At 47.2% G+C, this 20,209-nt stretch overlaps 1 protein-coding gene across 3 annotated transcripts in view; it reads left to right on the top strand.

Annotated features, from left to right (window-relative positions):
- The window catches only part of LOC119953253 (ran GTPase-activating protein 1-like), a 1,177,855-nt gene extending 1,164,620 nt beyond the window's left edge, over positions 1–13,235 (top strand). For all 3 annotated transcript variants that reach the window (XM_038777306.1, XM_038777307.1, XM_038777305.1), the window contains 2 exons: positions 5,348–5,501; positions 12,830–13,235. In XM_038777306.1, the coding sequence (XP_038633234.1) occupies positions 5,348–5,501; positions 12,830–12,892 (217 nt within the window). In that variant the 3' untranslated portion in view covers positions 12,893–13,235. The remainder of the gene's footprint in view (positions 1–5,347; positions 5,502–12,829) is intronic.
- The last annotated feature ends 6,974 nt before the right edge of the window (positions 13,236–20,209 follow it).

Here is a 20,209-nt window from a genome sequence, read left to right as displayed (position 1 = left end):
GACATTGTAAATACCCCTCATTCTATACTGATATTGTAAATACCCCTCATTCTATACTGACATTGTAAATACCCCTCATTCTATACTGACATTGTAAATACCCCTCATTCTATACTGACATTGTAAATACCCCTCATTCTATACTGACATTGTAAATACCCCTCACTCTATACTGACATTGTAAATACCCCTTATTCTATACTGACATTGTAAATACACCTCACTCTATACTGATATTGTAAATACCCCACATTCTATACTGATATTGTAAATACCCCTCATTCTATACTGATATTGTAAATACCCCACATTCTATACTGATATTATAAATACCCCTCATTCTATACTGATTTGGAAATACCCCTCATTCTATACTGATATTGTAAATACCCCTCATTCTATACTGATATTGTAAATACCCCTCATTCTATACTGACATTGTAAATACCCCTCATTCTATACTGACATTGTAAATACCCCCCATTCTATACTGATATTGTAAATACCCCCCATTCTATACTGACATTGTAAATACCCCCATTCTATACTGATATTGTAAATACCCCCCATTCTATACTGATATTGTAAATACCCCCCATTCTATACTAACATTGTAAATACCCCTCATTCTATACTGACATTGTAAATACCCCTCATTCTATACTGACATTGTAAATACCCCCCATTCTATACTGACATTGTAAATACCCCTCATTCTATACTGATATTGTAAATACCCCTCATTCTATACTGATATTGTAAATACCCCCCATTCTATACTGACATTGTAAATACCCCTCATTCTATACTGACATTGTAAATACCCCTCATTCTATACTGACATTGTAAATACCCTCATTATATACTGACATTGTAAATACCCCCCATTCTATACTGATATTGTAAATACCCCCCATTCTATACTGACATTGTAAATACCCCCATTCTATACTGATATTGTAAATACCCCCCATTCTATACTGATATTGTAAATACCCCCCATTCTATACTAACATTGTAAATACCCCTCATTCTATACTGATATTGTAAATACCCCCCATTCTATACTAACATTGTAAATACCCCTCATTCTATACTGACATTGTAAATACCCCTCATTCTATACTGACATTGTAAATACCCCCATTCTATACTGATATTGTAAATACCCCTCACTCTATACTGACATTGTCAATACCCCTCATTCTATACAGATATTGTAAATACCCCTCATTCTATACTGACATTGTAAATAACCCTCATTCCATACTGATATTGTAAATACCCCTCACTCTATACTGACATTGTCAATACCCCTCATTCTATACTGACATTGTAAATACCCCTCATTCTATACTGATATTGTAAATACCCCTCATTCTATACTGACATTGTAAATACCCCTCATTCTATACTGATATTGTAAATACCCCTCATTCTATACTGATATTGTAAATACCCCTCATTCTATATTGATACTGTAAATACCCCTCATTCTATACTGATATTGTAAATACCCCTCATTCTATACTGACATTGTAAATACCCCTCATTCTATATTGATACTGTAAATACCCCTCATTCTATACTGATATTGTAAATACCCCGCATTCTATACTGACATTGTAAATACCCCTCATTCTATACTGATATTGTAAATACCCCTCATTCTATACTGATATTGTAAATACCCCTCATTCTATACTGACATTGTAAATACCCCTCATTCTATATTGATACTGTAAATACCCCTCATTCTATACTGATATTGTAAATACCCCTCATTCTATACTGATATTGTAAATACCACTCACTCTATACTGATATTGTAAATACTCCGCATTCTATACTGACATTGTAAATACCCCTCACTCTATACTGATATTGTAAATACCCCTCACTCTATACTGACATTGTAAATACCCCTCATTTTATATGGATATTGTAAATACCCATCATTCTATACTGATATTGTAAATACCCCTCAATCTATACTGATATTGTAAATACCCCTCATTCTATAGTGATATTGTAAATACTCCTCATTCTATATGGATATTGTAAATACCCCTCATTCTATACTGACATTGTAAATACCCCCCATTCTATACTGACATTTTAAATACCCCTCATTCTATACTGACATTGTAAATACCCCCATTCTATACTGACATTGTAAATACCCCCCATTCTATACTGACATTTTAAATACCCCTCATTCTATACTGACATTGTAAATACCCCCATTCTATACTGACATTGTAAATACCCCCCATTCTATACTGACATTGTAAATACCCCCCATTCTATACTGACATTTTAAATACCCCTCATTCTATACTGACATTGTAAATACCCCCATTCTATACTGACATTGTAAATACCCCCCATTCTATACTGACATTGTAAATACCCCCCATTCTATACTGACATTTTAAATACCCCTCATTCTATACTGACATTGTAAATACCCCTCATTCTATACTGACATTATAAACACCCCTCATTCTATACTGATATTGTAAATACCCCTCATTCTATATGGATATTGCAAATACATCTCATTCTCTATGGATTTTGTAAATGCCCCTCGTTCTATATGGATATTGCAAATACATCTCATTCTCTATGGATATTGTAAATACCCCTCATTCTATACTGACATTGGGGGCAGCATGGTGGCCTTGTGGTTAGCACAACCGCCTCACGGCGCTGAGGTCCCAGGTTCGATCCCGGCTCTGGGTCACTGTCCGTGTGGAGTTTGCACATTCTCCCCGTGTCTGCGTGGGTTTCGCCCCCACAACCCAAAAATGTGCAGAGTAGGTGGATTGGACACGCTAAATTGCCCCTTAATTGGAAAAAATAATTGGGTAATCTAAATTTATAAAAACAAAAAAAAAAAAAAAAATTCTATACTGACATTGTAAATACCCCTCATTCTATATGGATATTGTAAATACATCTCATTCTCAATGGATATTGTAAATACCCCTCATTCTATACTGATATTGTAAATACCCCTCATTCTATACTGATATTGTAAATACCCCTCATTCTATACTGACATTGTAAATACCCCCCATTCTATACTGACATTGTAAATACCCCTCATTCTATACTGACATTGTAAATACCCCTCATTCTATACTGACATTGTAAATACCCCTCATTCTATACTGACATTGTAAATATCCCTCATTCTATACTGACATTGTAAATACCCCTCATTCTATACTGATATTGTAAATACCCCTCATTCTATACTGACATTGTAAATACCCCTCATTCTATACTGACATTGTAAATATCCCTCATTCTATACTGACATTGTAAATACCCCTCATTCTATACTGACATTGTAAATACCCCTCATTCTATACTGATATTGTAAATACATCTCATTCTATACTGATATTGTAAATACCCCTCATTCTATACTGACATTGTAAATACCCCTCATTCTATACTCACATTTTAAATACCCCTCACTCTATTCTGATAATGTAAATACCCCGCATTCTATACTGACATTGTAAATATCCCTCATTCTATACTGACATTGTAAATACCCCTCATTCTATACTCACATTTTAAATACCCCTCACTCTATTCTGATAATGTAAATACCCCGCATTCTATACTGATATTGTAAATACACCTCATTCTCTATGGATATTGTAAATACCCCTCATTCTATATGGATATTGTAACTACCCCTCATTCTATATGGATATTGTAAATACCCCTCATTCTATACTGATATTGTAAATACCCCTCATTCTATGCTGACATTGTAAATACCCCTCATTCTATGCTGATATTGTAAATACATCTCATTCTATATGGATATTGTAAATACATCACATTCTCTATGGATATCGTAAATACATCTCATTCTGTATGGATATTGTAAATACCCCTCATTCTATATGGATATTGTAAAAACCCCTAATTCTATATGGATATTGTAACTACCCCTCATTCTATATGGATATTGTAAATACCCCTCACTCTATACTGATATTCCCTTCTCTATATCTGTACTCATTAGTCTGTGGTGATCCATAATTTAGATTTTACCTTCAGATCTGGAACATAATAATATTAATCTTTATTATCACAAGTACAAAGAACAATACAGCACAAGAACAGGCCCTTCGGCCCTGCAAGCCTGCGCCATTCACGCATCCTATCTAGACCAACCGCCTGTATCCTTCCATACCCCGTCTGTTCATGTGCCTATCCAGATAAGCCTTAAAGGTCGCTAACGTATCTGCCTCAACCACCTCACTTGGCAGTGCATTCCAGGCCACCACCACCCTCTGTGTAAAAAAACTTCCCCCGCACTTCTCCATTGAACCTCCCCCCACCCCCCCCCCCCCCCCCCCAACCTTGAACCTGTGCCCCCTTGTAATTGTCATTTCTGCCCTGGGAAAAAGCCTCCAACTGTTCACCCTATCTATACCCCTAATGATTTTATAAACTTCTGTCAGGTCGCCCCTCAGCCTCCGTCTCTCTCGGGAGAACAATCCCGGTTTATTCAATCTCTCCTCATAGCTAATACCCTCCATACCAGGCAACATCCTGGTGAACCTTTCCTGTACTCTCTCCAAAGCCTCCACGTCCTTCTGGTAGTGTGGTGACCACAATTGGACGCAGTATTCCAAATGTGGCCTAACCAACATTCTATATAACTGCAACATAATTTTCGAGATTTATACTCGATACCCCGCCCTATGAAGGCAAGCATGTCATATACTTCCTTCACCACCATTTCCACCTGTGCTGCCACTTTTAAGGATCTGTAGACCTGAACGCCCAGATCTCTCTATGTCTCTGTGCTCCTGATGGTTCTGCCATTTATTTTATAGCTCCCATCTGCTCACTGGGCTAAATCGCTGGCTTTGAAAGCAGACTAAGGCAAGCCAGCAGCACGGTTCGATTCCCGTAACAGCCTCCCCGAACAGGCGCCGGAATGTGGCGACTAGGGGCTTTTCACAGTAACTTAATTCGAAGCCTACTCGTGACAATAAGCGATTTTCATTTTCATTTTAGTTTTCAATTGGATCTACCAAATGCATCACCTTGCATTTGGGCCGGGTTAAATTCCATCTGCCATTTCTCTGCCCAATTTCGCAGCCTATTTGGTCGGCTCACATTAACACTGCAATGAAGTTACTGTGAAAGATTGAAACCAAAAGCTGACCCTTAGGGAAACCGCCTGGAGACAATAAACAGTTTCTCCAGTGTGGGAACTTGTGTCTGGTGTTTTATTCCAATGTGCGATTAATATTGAAACAAAAAGAGAATGTCAAGTGAACTTCAACACTGTCTCATGTTTAACCAGCGATGATGAAGGAAGTGAGAGTGATGGTGGCAGCCGGGATGATGAAGCTGATGAGAATGAGGAAGTACAAGAAGACTTGGGCTCTCACCTTCAAGGTGAAGAACTCGCAGATCCTGAGCTCCAAATCAAAGGCAAAGCTATCATCCACTCAAAGGTAATTCAATTCTTCTTTGGGACATTGTGCTACCCGCAACCCCAATTTCTAACTGAAAACTTTTTCAAACCCATGTGCTCTGCACTGGTAGCAAACAGGAGATGAGAAACTGGGGAGGTGGAACTGGAAATGTAATGGAGCCCACAACGCTCTTTAGGGAGGTAGGAGCAGCTGACAGGATTTGCAGTACTAACAGCACAACTTTAAAACAACATCCCCTTTTAAATCCAAACTCTGGCTTATGTTTAATACATGAATATAAACAGTGGCAATGTGTCACTGGCTCGGAATAATTACAATCATACCAAGTTAGTGAGGATGTCAAAATCAATAAAACACCGACCTCCAGGTTACCTGTAAATAGGCCCTAAACATCGTCCTCTCCCCAACCCATTCCCACTGCCCATCCCATCCCCACTCCCCATCCCATTCCCACTCCCCATCCCATTCCCACTGCCCATCCCATTCCCACTCCCCATCCCATTCCCACTCCCCAACCCATTCCCACTCCCCATCCCATTCCCACTCCCCAACCCATTCCCACTGCCCATCCCATTCCCACTGCCCATCCCATTCCCACTCCCCATCCCATTCCCACTCCCCATCCCATTCCTTCCCTTCTCCACTACCTCAACCCACTCCCTCCCCATCCCATTCCCACTCCCCAACCCATTCCCACTCCCCATCCCATTCCCACTCCCCAACCCATTCCCACTGCCCATCCCATTCCCACACCCCAACCCATTCCCACTCCCCATCCCATTCCTTCCCTTCTCCACTACCTCAACCCACTCCCTCCCCATCCCATTCCCACTGCCCATCCCATTCCCACTCCCCATCCCATTCCCACACCCCATCCCATTCCCACACCCCATCCCATTCCCACTCCCCATCCCATTCCCACTCCCCAACCCATTCCTTCCCTTCTCCACTACCTCAACCCACTCCCTCCCCATCCCATTCCCACTGCCCATCCCATTCCCACTGCCCATCCCATTCCCACTCCCCATCCCATTCCCACACCCCATCACATTCCCACTCCCCACCCAATTCCCACTGCCCATCCCATTCCCACTCCCCATCCCATTCCCACACCCCATCCCATTCCCACACCCCATCCCATTCCCACTCCCCATCCCATTCCCACTCCCCAACCCATTCCTTCCCTTCTCCACTACCTCAACCCACTCCCTCCCCATCCCATTCCCACTGCCCATCCCATTCCCACTGCCCATCCCATTCCCACTCCCCATCCGATTCCCACTCCCCATCCCATTCCCACTCCCCAACCCATTCCTTCCCTTCTCCACTACCTCAACCCACTCCCTACCCATCCCATTCCCACTGCCCATCCCATTCCCACTGCCCATCCCATTCCCACTGCCCATCCCATTCCCACACCCCATCCCATTCCCACTCCCCATCCCATTCCCACTCCCCAACCCATTCCTTCCCTTCTCCACTACCTCAACCCACTCCCTCCCCATTCCATTCCCACTCCCCATCCCATTCCCACTCCCCATCCCATTCCCACTCCCCATCCCATTCCCACACCCCATCACATTCCCACTCCCAATCCAATTCCCACTGCCCATCCCATTCCCACTGCCCATCCCATTCCCACTCCCCATCCCATTCCCACTCCCCATCCCATTCCCACACCCCATCCCATCCCATTCCCACTCCCCAACACATTCCTTCCCTTCTCCAGTACCTCAACCCACTCCCTCCCCACCCCATTCCCACTCCCCAGCCCATTCCCACTCCCCATCCCATTCCCACACCCCATCACATTCCCACTCCCCATCCAATTCCCACTGCCCATCCCATTCCCACTCCCCATCCCATTCCCACTCCCCAGCCCATTCCCACTCCCCATCCCATTCCCACTGCCCAACATGAGGTGTTGGGTAGGTGAGGTTGAGGTAGATGATGAGGAGTTGGGTAGGTGGGGGTGAGGGAGATGATTATGAGGTTGAGGGAGGTGATGATGAGGTTGAGGAAGATGATGAGGAGCTGGGGTAGGTGAGGTTGAGGGTGTGATGATGAGCTGGGTAGGTGAGGTTGAGAGAGGTGATGATGAAGTTGAGGGAGATGATGAGGAGTTGGGTAGGTGAGGTTGTGGGAGATGATGATGAGGTTGAGGGAGATGGTGAGGAGCTGGGGTAGGTGAGGTTGAGAGAGATGATGATGAGGTTGAGGGAGATGATGAGGAGCTGGGTAGGTGAAATTGAGGGAGGTGATGATGAGGTTGAGGGAGATGACGAGGAGCTGGGTAGGTGAGGTTGAGGGAGATGTTAATGAGGTTGAGGGAGATGATGATGAGGTTGAGGGAGATGATGATGAGGTTGAGGGAGATGATGAGGAGCTGGGGTAGGTGAGGTTGAGGGAGATGTTAATGAGGTTGAGGGAGGTGATGATGAGGGAGATGATGAGGAGTTGGGTAGGTGAGGTTGAGGGAGATGATGATGAGGTTGAGGGAGATGATGAGAAGCTGGGTAGGTGAGGTTGAGGGAGATGTTAATGAGGTTGAGGGAGATGATGATGAGGTTGAGGGAGATGATGAGGGGCTGGGTAGGTGAGGTTGAGTGAGATGATGATGAGGTTGAGGGAGGTGATGATGAGGTTGAGGGAGGTGATGAGGAGCTGAGTAGGTGAAGTTGAGGGAGGTGATGATGAGGTTGAGGGAGGTGATGATCAGGTTGAGGGAGATGATGAGGAGTTGGGTAGGTGAAGTTGAGGGAGGTGATGATGAGGTTGAGGGAGATGATGAGGAGCTGGGTAGGTGAGGTTGAGGGAGGTGATGATGAGGTTCAGGGAGATGATGAGGAGTTGGGTAGGTTAGGTTAAGGGAGGTGATGATGAGGTTGAGGGAGATGATGAGGAGTTGGGTAGGTGAGGTTGAGGGAGATGGTGATGGGGTTGAGGGAGATGATGAGGAGTTGGGTAGGTGAGGTTGAGGGAGATGATGATGAGGTTGAGGGAGATGATGAGGAGTTGGGTAGGTGAGGTTGAGGGAGGTGATGATGAGGTTGAGGGAGATGATGAGGAGCTGGGTAGGTGAGGTTGAGGGAGGTGATGATGAGGTTGAGGGGGATGATGATGAGGTTGAGGGGGATGATGAGGAGTTGGGTAGGTGAGGTTGAGGGAGATGATGATGAGGTTGAGGGAGATGATGAGGAGCTGGGTAGGTGAGGTTGAGGGAGGTGATGATGAGGTTGAGGGAGATGATGAGGAGCTGGGTAGGTGAGGTTGAGGGAGATGATGATGAGGTTGAGGGGGATGATGATGAGGTTGAGGGGGATGATGAGGAGTTGGGTAGGTGAGGTTGAGGGAGATGATGATGAGGTTGAGGGAGATGATGAGGAGCTGGGTAGGTGAGGTTGAGGGAGGTGATGATGAGGTTGAGGGAGATGATGAGGAGCTGGGTAGGTGAGGTTGAGGGAGATGATGATGAGGTTGAGGGAGATGATGAGGAGTTGGGTAGGTGAGGTTGAGGGAGGTGATGATGAGGTTGAGGGAGATGATGAGGAGCTGGGTAGGTGAGGTTCAGGGAGGTGATGATGAGGTTGAGGGAGATGATGAGGAGTTTTGGTAGGTGAGGTTGAGGGAGGTGATGATGAGGTTGAGGGAGATGATGAGGAGCTGGGTATGTGAGGTTGAGGGAGATGATGAGGAGCTGGGTAGGTGAGGATGAGGGAGGTGAGGGAGATGATGAGAAGGTGGATTGGGAAATCTGACACAACGTGTACCCCAGCTGTGCGTGCTGGTTTCACATTGGTCCCAGACTGATGCAGCAAAAATCTGTTCCGCCCTTGGTTGCAAATGGTCCAAACCTGTTCCTATAATCTATGGGTCTACATTACAGAATTGAAGTATGGTCGGGAGGTTGTTACCTTGCTAGATTAGTGAAATTAAATCACATGGGGGAATAGGATGAACTGAATCGCTCTCCCAGTAACAATGGAGTGAATTATCTCCTCTGTGCTGTACCATTCTGTGATTCCCTGATGTCAGATAGTGTGTGCAAGCATCCAAAACCATTCAATAAAGCTACCAGATTGCAAAATGTCTGACAGTTTCACTACTGTCCCTGAAATAAAGGTTCCTGTCACTTCTCTCCAGTCCGTCAGTGGCCCCAATCTCACCCCATTTGGTTGGTGCTTAATGCCTTCGAAAAATGACCAACATTGGGCAACTAAACTGGTGATCACCAAGAACCAATGTTTTAAATGTTGCCAATGCTGCCAGACAGGAGATTGTTGTGGGAATGAGCAAGCAATGCCAATCTGGCGCAGTAACTGGTCTCTTCTGAAGTTGAATCTGAGAATGTTGTTGGAACTTTACTCTGCATTAGTCCCAGGGTGTTCACTGGCCTCTGATTGCCCATAACATTCCTTGTGTACAATAGAAATAAAAGATTCTCCAGACAGAGAAGTAAATGAACTGATGACATTATGCTCATTGATTAAGATGAGAAATAGGAATGGGCCATGCGAGCTTATTCCACCATTTAATAAGCATGCTGATCACAGAACTGTTACGGTGTAGAAGGAGGCCATTTAGCCCATCGTTTCTGTACTAGCTCTCGAAATCAGCATTGTGATTTACTGCCATTCCCCTGCCTTTTCCCCATACCCCTGAACATTGCGTCTATTCAAGTAACCATCTAATGCCCTCTCTGTTGCCTCGATTGAAGCTGCCTCCACCAGACTTCCAGGCCGTGCATTCCAGATCCCAAACACTCATTGTGTGAATTTTTTTTCTCACATCACATTTGCTTCTTTTGCAAATCACTTAAATCTGTGCCCTCTCATTCGTGCTTCTCCCCTTCCTATAGTGTGGCCCAGGACTGTGCACAATATTCCAGCTGAGGTCTAACTCAGCGTAACCTCCTCGCTCTTGTACTCTATTGTGTACTTTCTTAACCTCTCTCTCAACTTATTCTGCCACCATCAATGATCTTTACACATATATACCCAGGTCCCTCTGCTCCTGAACCTCTTTTAGAATTTTATCCCTTATTTAATATTGTTCTTCCAACCAAAATGCATCACCTACACTTCTCCGCATTTAACTTCATCTGCCACCTGTCTGTCCACACCACCAACTTGTCTATGTCCTTTTGAAGTTCCACACTGTCCACTTCACAGTTTACAATATGTCCAAGTTTTGTGTCACCTGCAAACTTTAAAATTTATCCCCAGCACATCAATATCGAGGTAATGAATATCAGGAAAAGCAAGGGCCCCGATATAGAAACCTGAGGAACACCATTACAAATCTTCCTCCAGCCTGAAAAAATATCCATTGAACATTACTCTCAGCTTCCCATTATTCAGCCAATGTTGTATCCACATTGCTGCTGTCCTGTTTATTCCTTTCTCACAAGTCTGTTGTGTTTTATCAAATGCCTTCTGAAAGACCAAGTACACCGCACCAACCGTATTACCCTCATTGACCCTTTCTGTTACCTCCTCAAAAAACTCCAGCAAATTAGTTAAACACGATTTCCCCTTTAGAAAACCACGCTGGCAGTGGGAAGAGAAGGGGATTAAGACACTAAAAGATTTGTTTCTCAGGGGTGGGTTTGCAGGATTGAAGGAGCTGGGAGCGAAGTATGAGCTGGAGCAGGGGGAAATGTTCAGATACATGCAGGTTCGAGATTTTGCCAGGAAGGAGATACAGACCTTCCTGGTTGAGCACCCCAGTGTAGCGAGAGATCGGGATGCCATTTTTAAATGGCTCCCCGACCTCCAAGGCCCTGAACCGACTCCCTCCCACCCCCCACCCCTCCCCGCCCCCCCCCCCCCCCAGCCCAAACACACTATGGGACCGACCCCCCAAACACCACATAGGGCACCCCCAGTCTCATCGCACACATGCAAAAAATTCCAGCTTCGCACCTTGGCCAGTGCCTATGTTGCTGCCACGGTGCCCAGATGGCACCAGCTGTGCCAGGCACCACCCTGCAGATGGGGCCTCCGATCCCCGGGAGACCCCCACAAGGGCCGCTCTAATATACAAGTTTGCCAAAAAGTGATCCCGCCCACAATGGGCAGGATTTACATCACAAGACATTTATTAGCCACACTGCCGCTGTGGCGAGCTGCTTATCAGGCGCAGCGAGGCCGAAGGATAACGCCCTTAACGCCTGAAGATCCACAACTCTCTGTGAAGACATTTCTCCACATCGCAATCCTCAATGGCTGATTTCTTATCCCAAGACTATGAGTCGAGACTCTCCAGTTTTCGAATTTTAATCTCATTATCTCGATTACTTATCTAAATTTCCCTTTTGTGTGGTGATGGGACCAATCCACAACACTCAATTGCTCCAAATCTGAAGTTCTCTTTTATCTTGAAAGAAGGATACAGGTCATAATTGTGGAAAATTGCCTTGGATTTCCCATTCCCGCAGCAATTGGAAAATCCAATATTTGCTTTAGTAAGACAGTAAATCAAATTGATTCTGTACATCCAGAACCATGATCATAAAACCCATTAGAAACACAGAAGACACAGCCGTATGTGTCGTTCTATTTAATGATTTCAGAGATAAGGATGGGAGTTCTTAATAACGATTATCCCAACGTTCCCTAATGATCTGTCTGGTATATAAAAACATCATGCTCAGGTCAGACCCCCTTCCCATTACTGACCCGTTCAAATGGATAAATAGACACAGATGTATAAACAGGACGTTTCCTTCCACCTGACCAGATTTGTCAGTTCTCCTGAGCTCCTTGAATCTTTATAAAGGGTTGGAATGTTTTAAGAAAATAAATGTGCCTTCATTTTTTAATTATATCGCTTTCTTTCCTTTCTCCTCCACTCTCTCTCCTCTCTCCTTCGTCTCTTTCCTCTTCTTCCCCCTCCATCCTGTCCTCTCCCCTCTTCCTCCTCTACTCCCCTCCTCTTCATCACCTCTACTCCATGGTTCCTCATCCTCCACCTTTCTCTCCCTCTCATTCTCCCTCCTCTTCTCACCTTCTCTGCACCTCACCCCTCGCTTTCCTAACCCTGTCATCTCCATCCCTACCCATCTCCCACCTCCATCCCTCGCCCTCCCCCGCTACTCACCCTCCTCCCCCTCCTGCCCACCCTCTCCCACCTCTATCCCTCTCCATCCCTTACCCCTCTCCCTCCACACCCCTTCCACTCTCCCTCCCCATCCCTCTTCCTCCGCTATACTTCTCCCTACCCTCCCTCCCCCCAACCCACTTCCCTCGCTTTCTCCTCACCTTTTCCATCTCCCTTCTTCTTCGCCTCCCCTCATCACTTGCCCTGCTCCTCCCTCCTCTCTACCCTCCTCTTTCCCTCATTAGGTAGGAGTCAGTTCCCAGGATCTGGCAGCTCAACTGGACAATTTGAGTTTTTCAGCTGAGTGAAGGTGCGAGGGCTGCGAGGGCCGAGGACACACAGAACTGAGGACCCCAGATTTTAACCTCAACATGCCAGATATTTTCCTACTGTGACCAAATTAATTTGTAAAGTATATTTTTTATCAGAGATGTGAGTTTACTCAATCGTGGACCAGAAAATTGTCCATTTTCTGTAAAGGCCTTTGTTGTATTTGAGCCGGTGCATTGACATGGATTGGAGGTGATAGCTGCCTTCACAAAACGCACGTTTGATCATCTCTGGTTATTTCCTATTTGGTCTGAGGTGACCTCATTTCCCACCAGTAAAACCAACATTCAGAGAAAAATAAACACAAACCTGCTGTGTTAAGTTTGTTTTTTAAAGCGTATTTCTATTTTTCTCGATGTGCAAACACATTGCATCTTTCGGGGCCAATAGTATCCACTGTGTAAATTTTAACACCTGTTACTATTCCACATGCTACTTGGCAAAGTTACCTTTTCGCTGCCCTGGTGTAGTTAAGGAGCTGAGACTTTGTGAAGAATTGTTATATCGTTGAACGTTACAGCACAGAAAGTGGCCATTCGGCCAATCACACCTCTACTTGGTCGTTGAAAGAACTATCCAATTCATCCCACTTTCCTGTTCCTTCCCCAGCAAGTATTTATCCAATGGCCTGATTGAATTTGCCTCCATCATCTTTCAGGCACCCCACTCCACAACAGAACAGCTCTGTGTGAATTTCTCCTGGTCTCCCCTCTGGTACATTTTCAAATTCTCTTCAATCTGTGTCCCCTGGTGACTGACCCGCTAACCGGTGGAAAGGTTTAACCTTATTTTTGAACACCTCTATTAAATTTCCCATTAACCTCTGCTCTAAGGTGAACAACTCTCATACCGCTTAACGTCGGTAGTAGGGAAGATGCTGGAATCTATCATCAAGGAAGAAATAGAGAGGCATCTGGATAGAAATTGTCCCATTGGGCAGACTCAGCATGGGTTCATAAAGGGCAGGTTGTGCCTAACTAATTTAGTGGAATTTTACGGGGAGCCAATGGATGTGGTATATCTGGATTTCCAGAAAGCTTTTGACAAGGTGCCACACAAAAGGTTGCTGCATAAGATAAAGATGCATGGTATTAAGGGTAAAGTAGTAGCATGGATAGAGGATTGGTTAATTAATAGAAAGCAAAGGTGGGGATTAATGGGTGCTTCTCTGGTTGGAGATCAGTAGCTAGTGGTGTCCCTCAGGGATCCGTGTTGGGCCCACAATTGTTCACAATCTACATAGATGATTTGGAGTTGGGGACCAAGGGCAATGTGTCTAAGTTTGCAGATGACACTAAGATGAGTGGTAAAGCGAAAAGTGCAGAGGATACTGGAAGTCTGCAGAGGGATTTGGATAGGTTACGTGAATGGGCTCGGGTCTGGCAGATGGAATACAATGTTGACAAATGTGAGGTTATCCATTTTGGTAGGAATAACAGCAAACGGGATTATTATTTAAACAATAAAATATTAAAGCATGCTGCTGTGCAGAGAGACCTGGGTGTGATAGTGCATGAGTCACAGAAAGTTGCTTTACAGGTGCAACAGGTGATTAAGAAGGCAAATGGAATTTTGTCCTTCATTGCTAGAGGGATGGAGTTTAAGACTAGGGAGGTTATGCTGCAACTGTATAAGGTGTTAGTGAGGCCACACCTGGAGTATTGTGTTCAGTTTTGGCCTACTTACTTGAGAAAGGACGTACTGGCACTGGAGGGTGTGCAGAGGAGATTCACTAGGTTAATCCCAGAGCTGAAGGAGTTGGATTACGAGGAGAGGTTGAGTAGACTGGGATTGTACTCATTGGAATTTAGAAGGATGAGGGGGGATCTTATAGAAACATTTAAAATTATGAAGGGAATAGATAGGATAGATGCGGGCAGGTTGTTTCCACTGGCGGGTGAAAGCAGAACTAGGGGGCATAGCCTCAAAATAAGGGGAAGTAGATTTAGGACTGAGTTTAGGAGGAACTTCTTCACCTAAAGGGGTGTGAATCTATGGAATTCCTTGCCCAGTGAAGCAGTTGAGGCTCATTCATTAAATGTTTTTAAGATAAAGATAGATAGTTTTTTGAAGAAAAAAGGGATTAAGGGTTCTTGTGTTCGGGCCGGAAAGTGGAGCCGAGTCCACAAAAGATCAGCCATGATCTAATTGAATGGCGGAGCAGGCTCGAGGGAACAGAGGCCTACTCCTGCTCCTAGTTCTTATGTTCTTATACTTGAGGCTGCTCATCGTTGCAAACCTTTTCGTATTGGGGCAGAAAGCGCTCTGCCACTTTTCGCACATTCCTTTACTCTGACAGTGCAGCACGGCCCCCAGTACTGACCCTCTGACAGTGCAGCACTCCCTCAGTACTGACCCTCTGACAGTGCAGCACTCCCTCAGTACTGACCCTCTGACAGTGCAGCTCCCTCAGTACTGACCCTCTGACAGTGCGGCACTCCCTCAGTACTGACCCTCTGACAGTGCGGCACTCCCTCAGTACTGACCCTCTGACAGTGCGGCACTCCCTCAGCACTGACCCTCTGACAGTGCAGCGCTCCTTCAGTACTGACCCTCTGACAGTGCAGCACTCCCTCAGTACTGACCCTCTGACAGTGCAGCACTCCCTCAGTCCTGATCCTCTGACAGTGCGGCACTCCCTCAGTACTGAGCCTCTGACAGTGCAGCACTCCCTCAGTACTGACCCTCTGACAGTGCAGCACTCACTCAGTACTGACCCTCTGACAGTGCAGCACTCCCTCAGTACTGACCCTCTGACAGTGCAGCCCTCCCTCAGTACTGATCCTCTGACAGTGCGGCACTCCCTCAGTACTGACTCTCTGACAGTGCAGCACTCCCTCAGTACTGACCCTCTGACAGTGCAGCACCCCCTCAGTACTGACCCTCTGACAGTGCAGCATCCCCTCAGTACTGACCCTCTAACAGTGCAGCACTCCCTCAGTACTGACCCTCTGACAGTGCGGCACACCTTCAGTACTGACCCTCTGACAGTGCGGCACTCCCTCAGCACTGACCCTCTGACAGTGCAGCACTCCCTCAGTACTGACCCTGTGACAGTGCAGCACTCCCTCAGTACTGACCCTCTGACAGTGCGGCACTCCCTTAGTACTGACCCTCTGACAGTGCAGCACTCCCTCAGCACTGACCCTCTGACAGTGCAGCACTCCCTCAGTACTGGCCCTCTGACAGTGCGGCACTCCCTCAGTACTGACCCTCTGACAGTGCAGCACTCCCTCAGTCCTGACCCTCTGACAGTGTAGCACTGCCTCAGTACTGACCCTCTGACAGTGCAGCACTCCCTCAGTACTGACCCTCACAGTGCAGCTGCCTCAGTACTGACCCTCTGACAGTGCAGCACTCCCTCAGTACTGACACTCTGACTGTGCGGCACTCCCTCGGTACTGACACTCTGACAGTACAGCACTCCCTCAGTACTGACCCTCTGACAGTGCGGCACTCCCTCAGTACTGACCCTCTGACAGTGCGGCACTGCCTCAGTACTGACCCTCTGACAGTGCAGCACTCCCTCAGTACTGACCCTCTGACAGTGCAGCACTCCCTCAGTACTGACCCTCTGACAGTGCGGCACTCCCTCAGTACTGACCCTCTGACAGTGCAGCACTCCCTCAGTAAAGACCCTCTGACAGTGCGGCACTCCCTCAGTACTGACCCTCTGACAGTGCAGCACTCCCTCAGTACTGACCCTCTGACAGTGCGGCACTCCCTCAGTACTGACCCTGACAGTGCGGCACTCCCTCAGTACTGACCCTCTGACAGTGCAGCACTCCCTCAGTACTGACCCTCTGACAGTGCGGCACTGCCTCAGTACTGACCCTCTGACAGTGCAGCACTCCCTCAGTACTGACCCTCTGACAGTGCGGCACTCCCTCAGTACTGACCCTCTGACAGTGCAGCATTCCCTCAGTACTGACCCTCTGACAGTGCAGCACTCCCTCAGTACTGACCCTCTGACAGTGCGGCACTCCCTCAGTACTGTCCCTCTGACAGTGCAGCACTCCCTCGGTATTGACCCTCTGACAGTGCAGCACTCCCTCAGTACTGACCCTCTGACAGTGCAGCACTCCCTCAGTACTGACCCTGACAGTGCGGCACTCCCTCAGTACTGACCCTCTGACAGGGCAGCACTCCCTCAGTACTGACCCTCTGACAGTGCAGCACTCCCTCAGTACTGACCCTCTGACAGTGCAGCACTCCCTCAGTACTGACCCTCTGACAGTGCAGCACTCCCTCAGTACTGACCCTCTGTCAGTGCAGCACTCCCTCAGTACTGACCCTCTGACAGCGCGGCGCTCCCTCAGTACTGACCCTCTGACAGTGCAGCACTCCCTCAGTACTGACCCTCTGACAGTGCGGCACTCCCTCAGTACTGACCCTCTGACAGTGCGGCACTCCCTCAGTACTGACCCTCTGACAGTGCAGCACTCCCTCAGTACTGACCCTCTGACAGTGCGGCGCTCCCTCAGTACTGACCCTCTGACAGTGCAGCACTCCCTCAGTACTGACCCTCTGACAGTGCGGCACTCCCTCAGTACTGACCCTCTGACAGTGCAGCACTCCCTCAGTACTGACCCTCTGACAGTGCGGCACTCCCTCAGTACTGACCCTCTGACAGTGCAGCACTCCCTCAGTACTGACCCTCTGACAGTGCAGCACTCCCTCAGTACTGACCCTCTGACAGTGCAGCACTCCCTCAGTACTGACCCTCTGACAGTGCGGCACTCCCTCAGTACTGACCCTCTGACAGTGCGGCACTCCCTCAGTACTGACCCTCTGACAGTGCGGCACTCCCTCAGTACTGACCCTCTGACAGTGCAGCTTCTCGGTCTGACTTTACATATGCACAAGGTGTGCACAGTGCTATGACACAGTTAAAGACTGTTTCATCAAAGAGTGCAAATGTGTGTGAAATGCATCTGACGATTCAAGAGGAATGGAATTACGAGGGATATTGTTTAAGTGTTTATGGCCTTGAAATCATCACAATTTTGAAAAAGTGTGGACTTTGTGTGAAACAGACATTTTCTGCCGTACATCTTGTTGCCCCTTTAACTGGGCAACCAGTGGGGACCACAGATTAATTACAGCTTCAAACTCTGGTCAAGAGGAGAAGCAGCACTCAGCCGTACTCAGGGTTTCTCTCTGCACTTACAGTGCAACAGGAGCTCGAGAATTTATCCAGCAGCAACAAAGCTTTCTTTAATTAACACTGCACCCAGACAGGTGTATTTATAACTTGGGATGTGAAAGATGAAATGACCTTGGCTGCGAGCAACTTATTAATACAAGGAGAATATGCAGAAATTGTTGCTGAATTACACATTCCTGATTCCCTGGGGGATACAGGATGTCAGAGGCTGTATACCCGCCTGTTTAATAAATCTTCCCACTTTGTTTTGTTCTCATTTTGAAGGTTACTATGAATGGGAAGGTGGAAAGTGACAATGTGAAACTTACATCTTTACCCAAGCAAATGTATTTTTTCTCACAAATTTCTGGGAGAATTTGAAAGAAACATCATTTTTTTAAAAAAAACAAATATAACATTTTTCTTGAGTCACTGCCAAATTCTCAATTTTTCGCTGGAATTTTTGATACGACTTGAGAGGGCTGGGAAAGGTCTGAACTCCAAAAGGTGACACATCCAACATGGCATCACTCCCTCAGTACTGACCCTCTGACAGTGCAGCACTCCCTCAGTACTGACCCTCTAACAGTGCGGCACTCCCTCAGTACTGACCCTCTGACAGTGCGGCATTCCCTCAGTACTGACCCTCTGACAGTGCAGCACTCCCTCAGTACTGACCCTCTGACAGTGCAGCACTCCCTCAGTACTGACCCTCTGACAGTGCAGCACTCCCTCAGTACTGACCCTCTGACAGTGCGGCACTCCCTCAGTACTGACCCTCTGACAGTGCGGCACTCCCTCAGTACTGACCCTCTGACAGTGCGGCACTCCCTCAGTACTGACCCTCTGACAGTGCGGCACTCCCTCAGTACTGACCCTCTGACAGTGCAGCACTCCCTCAGTACTGACCCTCTGACAGTGCGGCACTCCCTCAGTACTGACCCTCTGACACTGCGGCACTCCCTCAGTACTGACCCTCTGACAGTGCGGCACTCCCTCAGTACTGACCCTCTGACAATGCGGCACTCCCTCAGTACTGACCCTCTGACACTGCGGCACTCCCTCAGTACTGACCCTCTGACAGTGCGGCACTCCCTCAGTACTGACCCTCTGACAGTGCAGCACTCCCTCAGTACTGACCCTCTGACAGTGTGGCACTCCCTCAGTAGCGACCCTCTGACAGTGCGGCACTCCCTCGGTACTGACCCTCTGACAGTGCATCACTCCCTCAGTACTGACCCTCTGACAGTGCATCACTCCCTCAGTACTGACCCTCTGACAGTGCAGCACTCCCTCAATACTGACCCTCTGACAGTGCATCACTCCCTCAGTACTGACCCTCTGACAGTGCATCACTCCCTCAGTACTGACCCTCTGACAGTGTGGCACTCCCTCAGTACTGACCCTCTGACAGTGCAGCACTCCCTCAGTACTGACCCTCTGACAGCGCGGCACTCCCTCAGTACTGACCCTCTGACAGTGCAGCACTCCCTCAGTACTGATCCTCTGACAGTGCGGCACTCCCTCAGTACTGACTCTCTGACAGTGCGGCACTCCCTCAGCACTGACCCTCTGACAGTGTGGCACTCCCTCAGTACTGACTCTCTGACAGTGCAGCACTCCCTCAGTACTGACCCTCTGACAGTGCAGCTCCCTCAGTACTGACCCTCTGACAGTGCGGCACTCCCTCAGTACTGACCCTCTGACAGTGCGGCACTACCTCAGCACTGACCCTCTGACAGTGCAGCACTCCCTCAGTACTGACCCTCTGACAGTGCAACACTCCCTCAGTATTTACCCTCTGACAGTGCAGCACTCCCTCAGTTTGCCTTCCAGTGCCAAACCCATTATGATGCCCAAAACCCCACAACGGCTTCCATATAATACCTACCATTGCATCCCTTTCAATTTAATTAACAGTTTGGAAGCCCAATTTACCACCATTCCTCCATCCACACCCCCCTCCCCCACACCCGTTTTATGCCCCAACCAAAGATCGGGAAATCCACGAGGTGGGCTTTGTCCACGTTTCTCAAAGTGTGATCCTGATTCGATGGACGTTGTGGTTGGTCAAAGGGGTCAGTGCATAACTGAGGTCCCCCTCCAAAGTCCATCGGAAGGCCCCATACCACTCAATGCAAATCCTGCT

Source organism: Scyliorhinus canicula, chromosome 18 (assembly GCF_902713615.1).
Source record: "Scyliorhinus canicula chromosome 18, sScyCan1.1, whole genome shotgun sequence".
In the NCBI taxonomy this organism is placed as follows: domain Eukaryota; kingdom Metazoa; phylum Chordata; class Chondrichthyes; order Carcharhiniformes; family Scyliorhinidae; genus Scyliorhinus; species Scyliorhinus canicula.
Note: the sequence above shows the minus strand (reverse complement) of the source record. Positions and strands in the feature narration are given on the sequence as shown.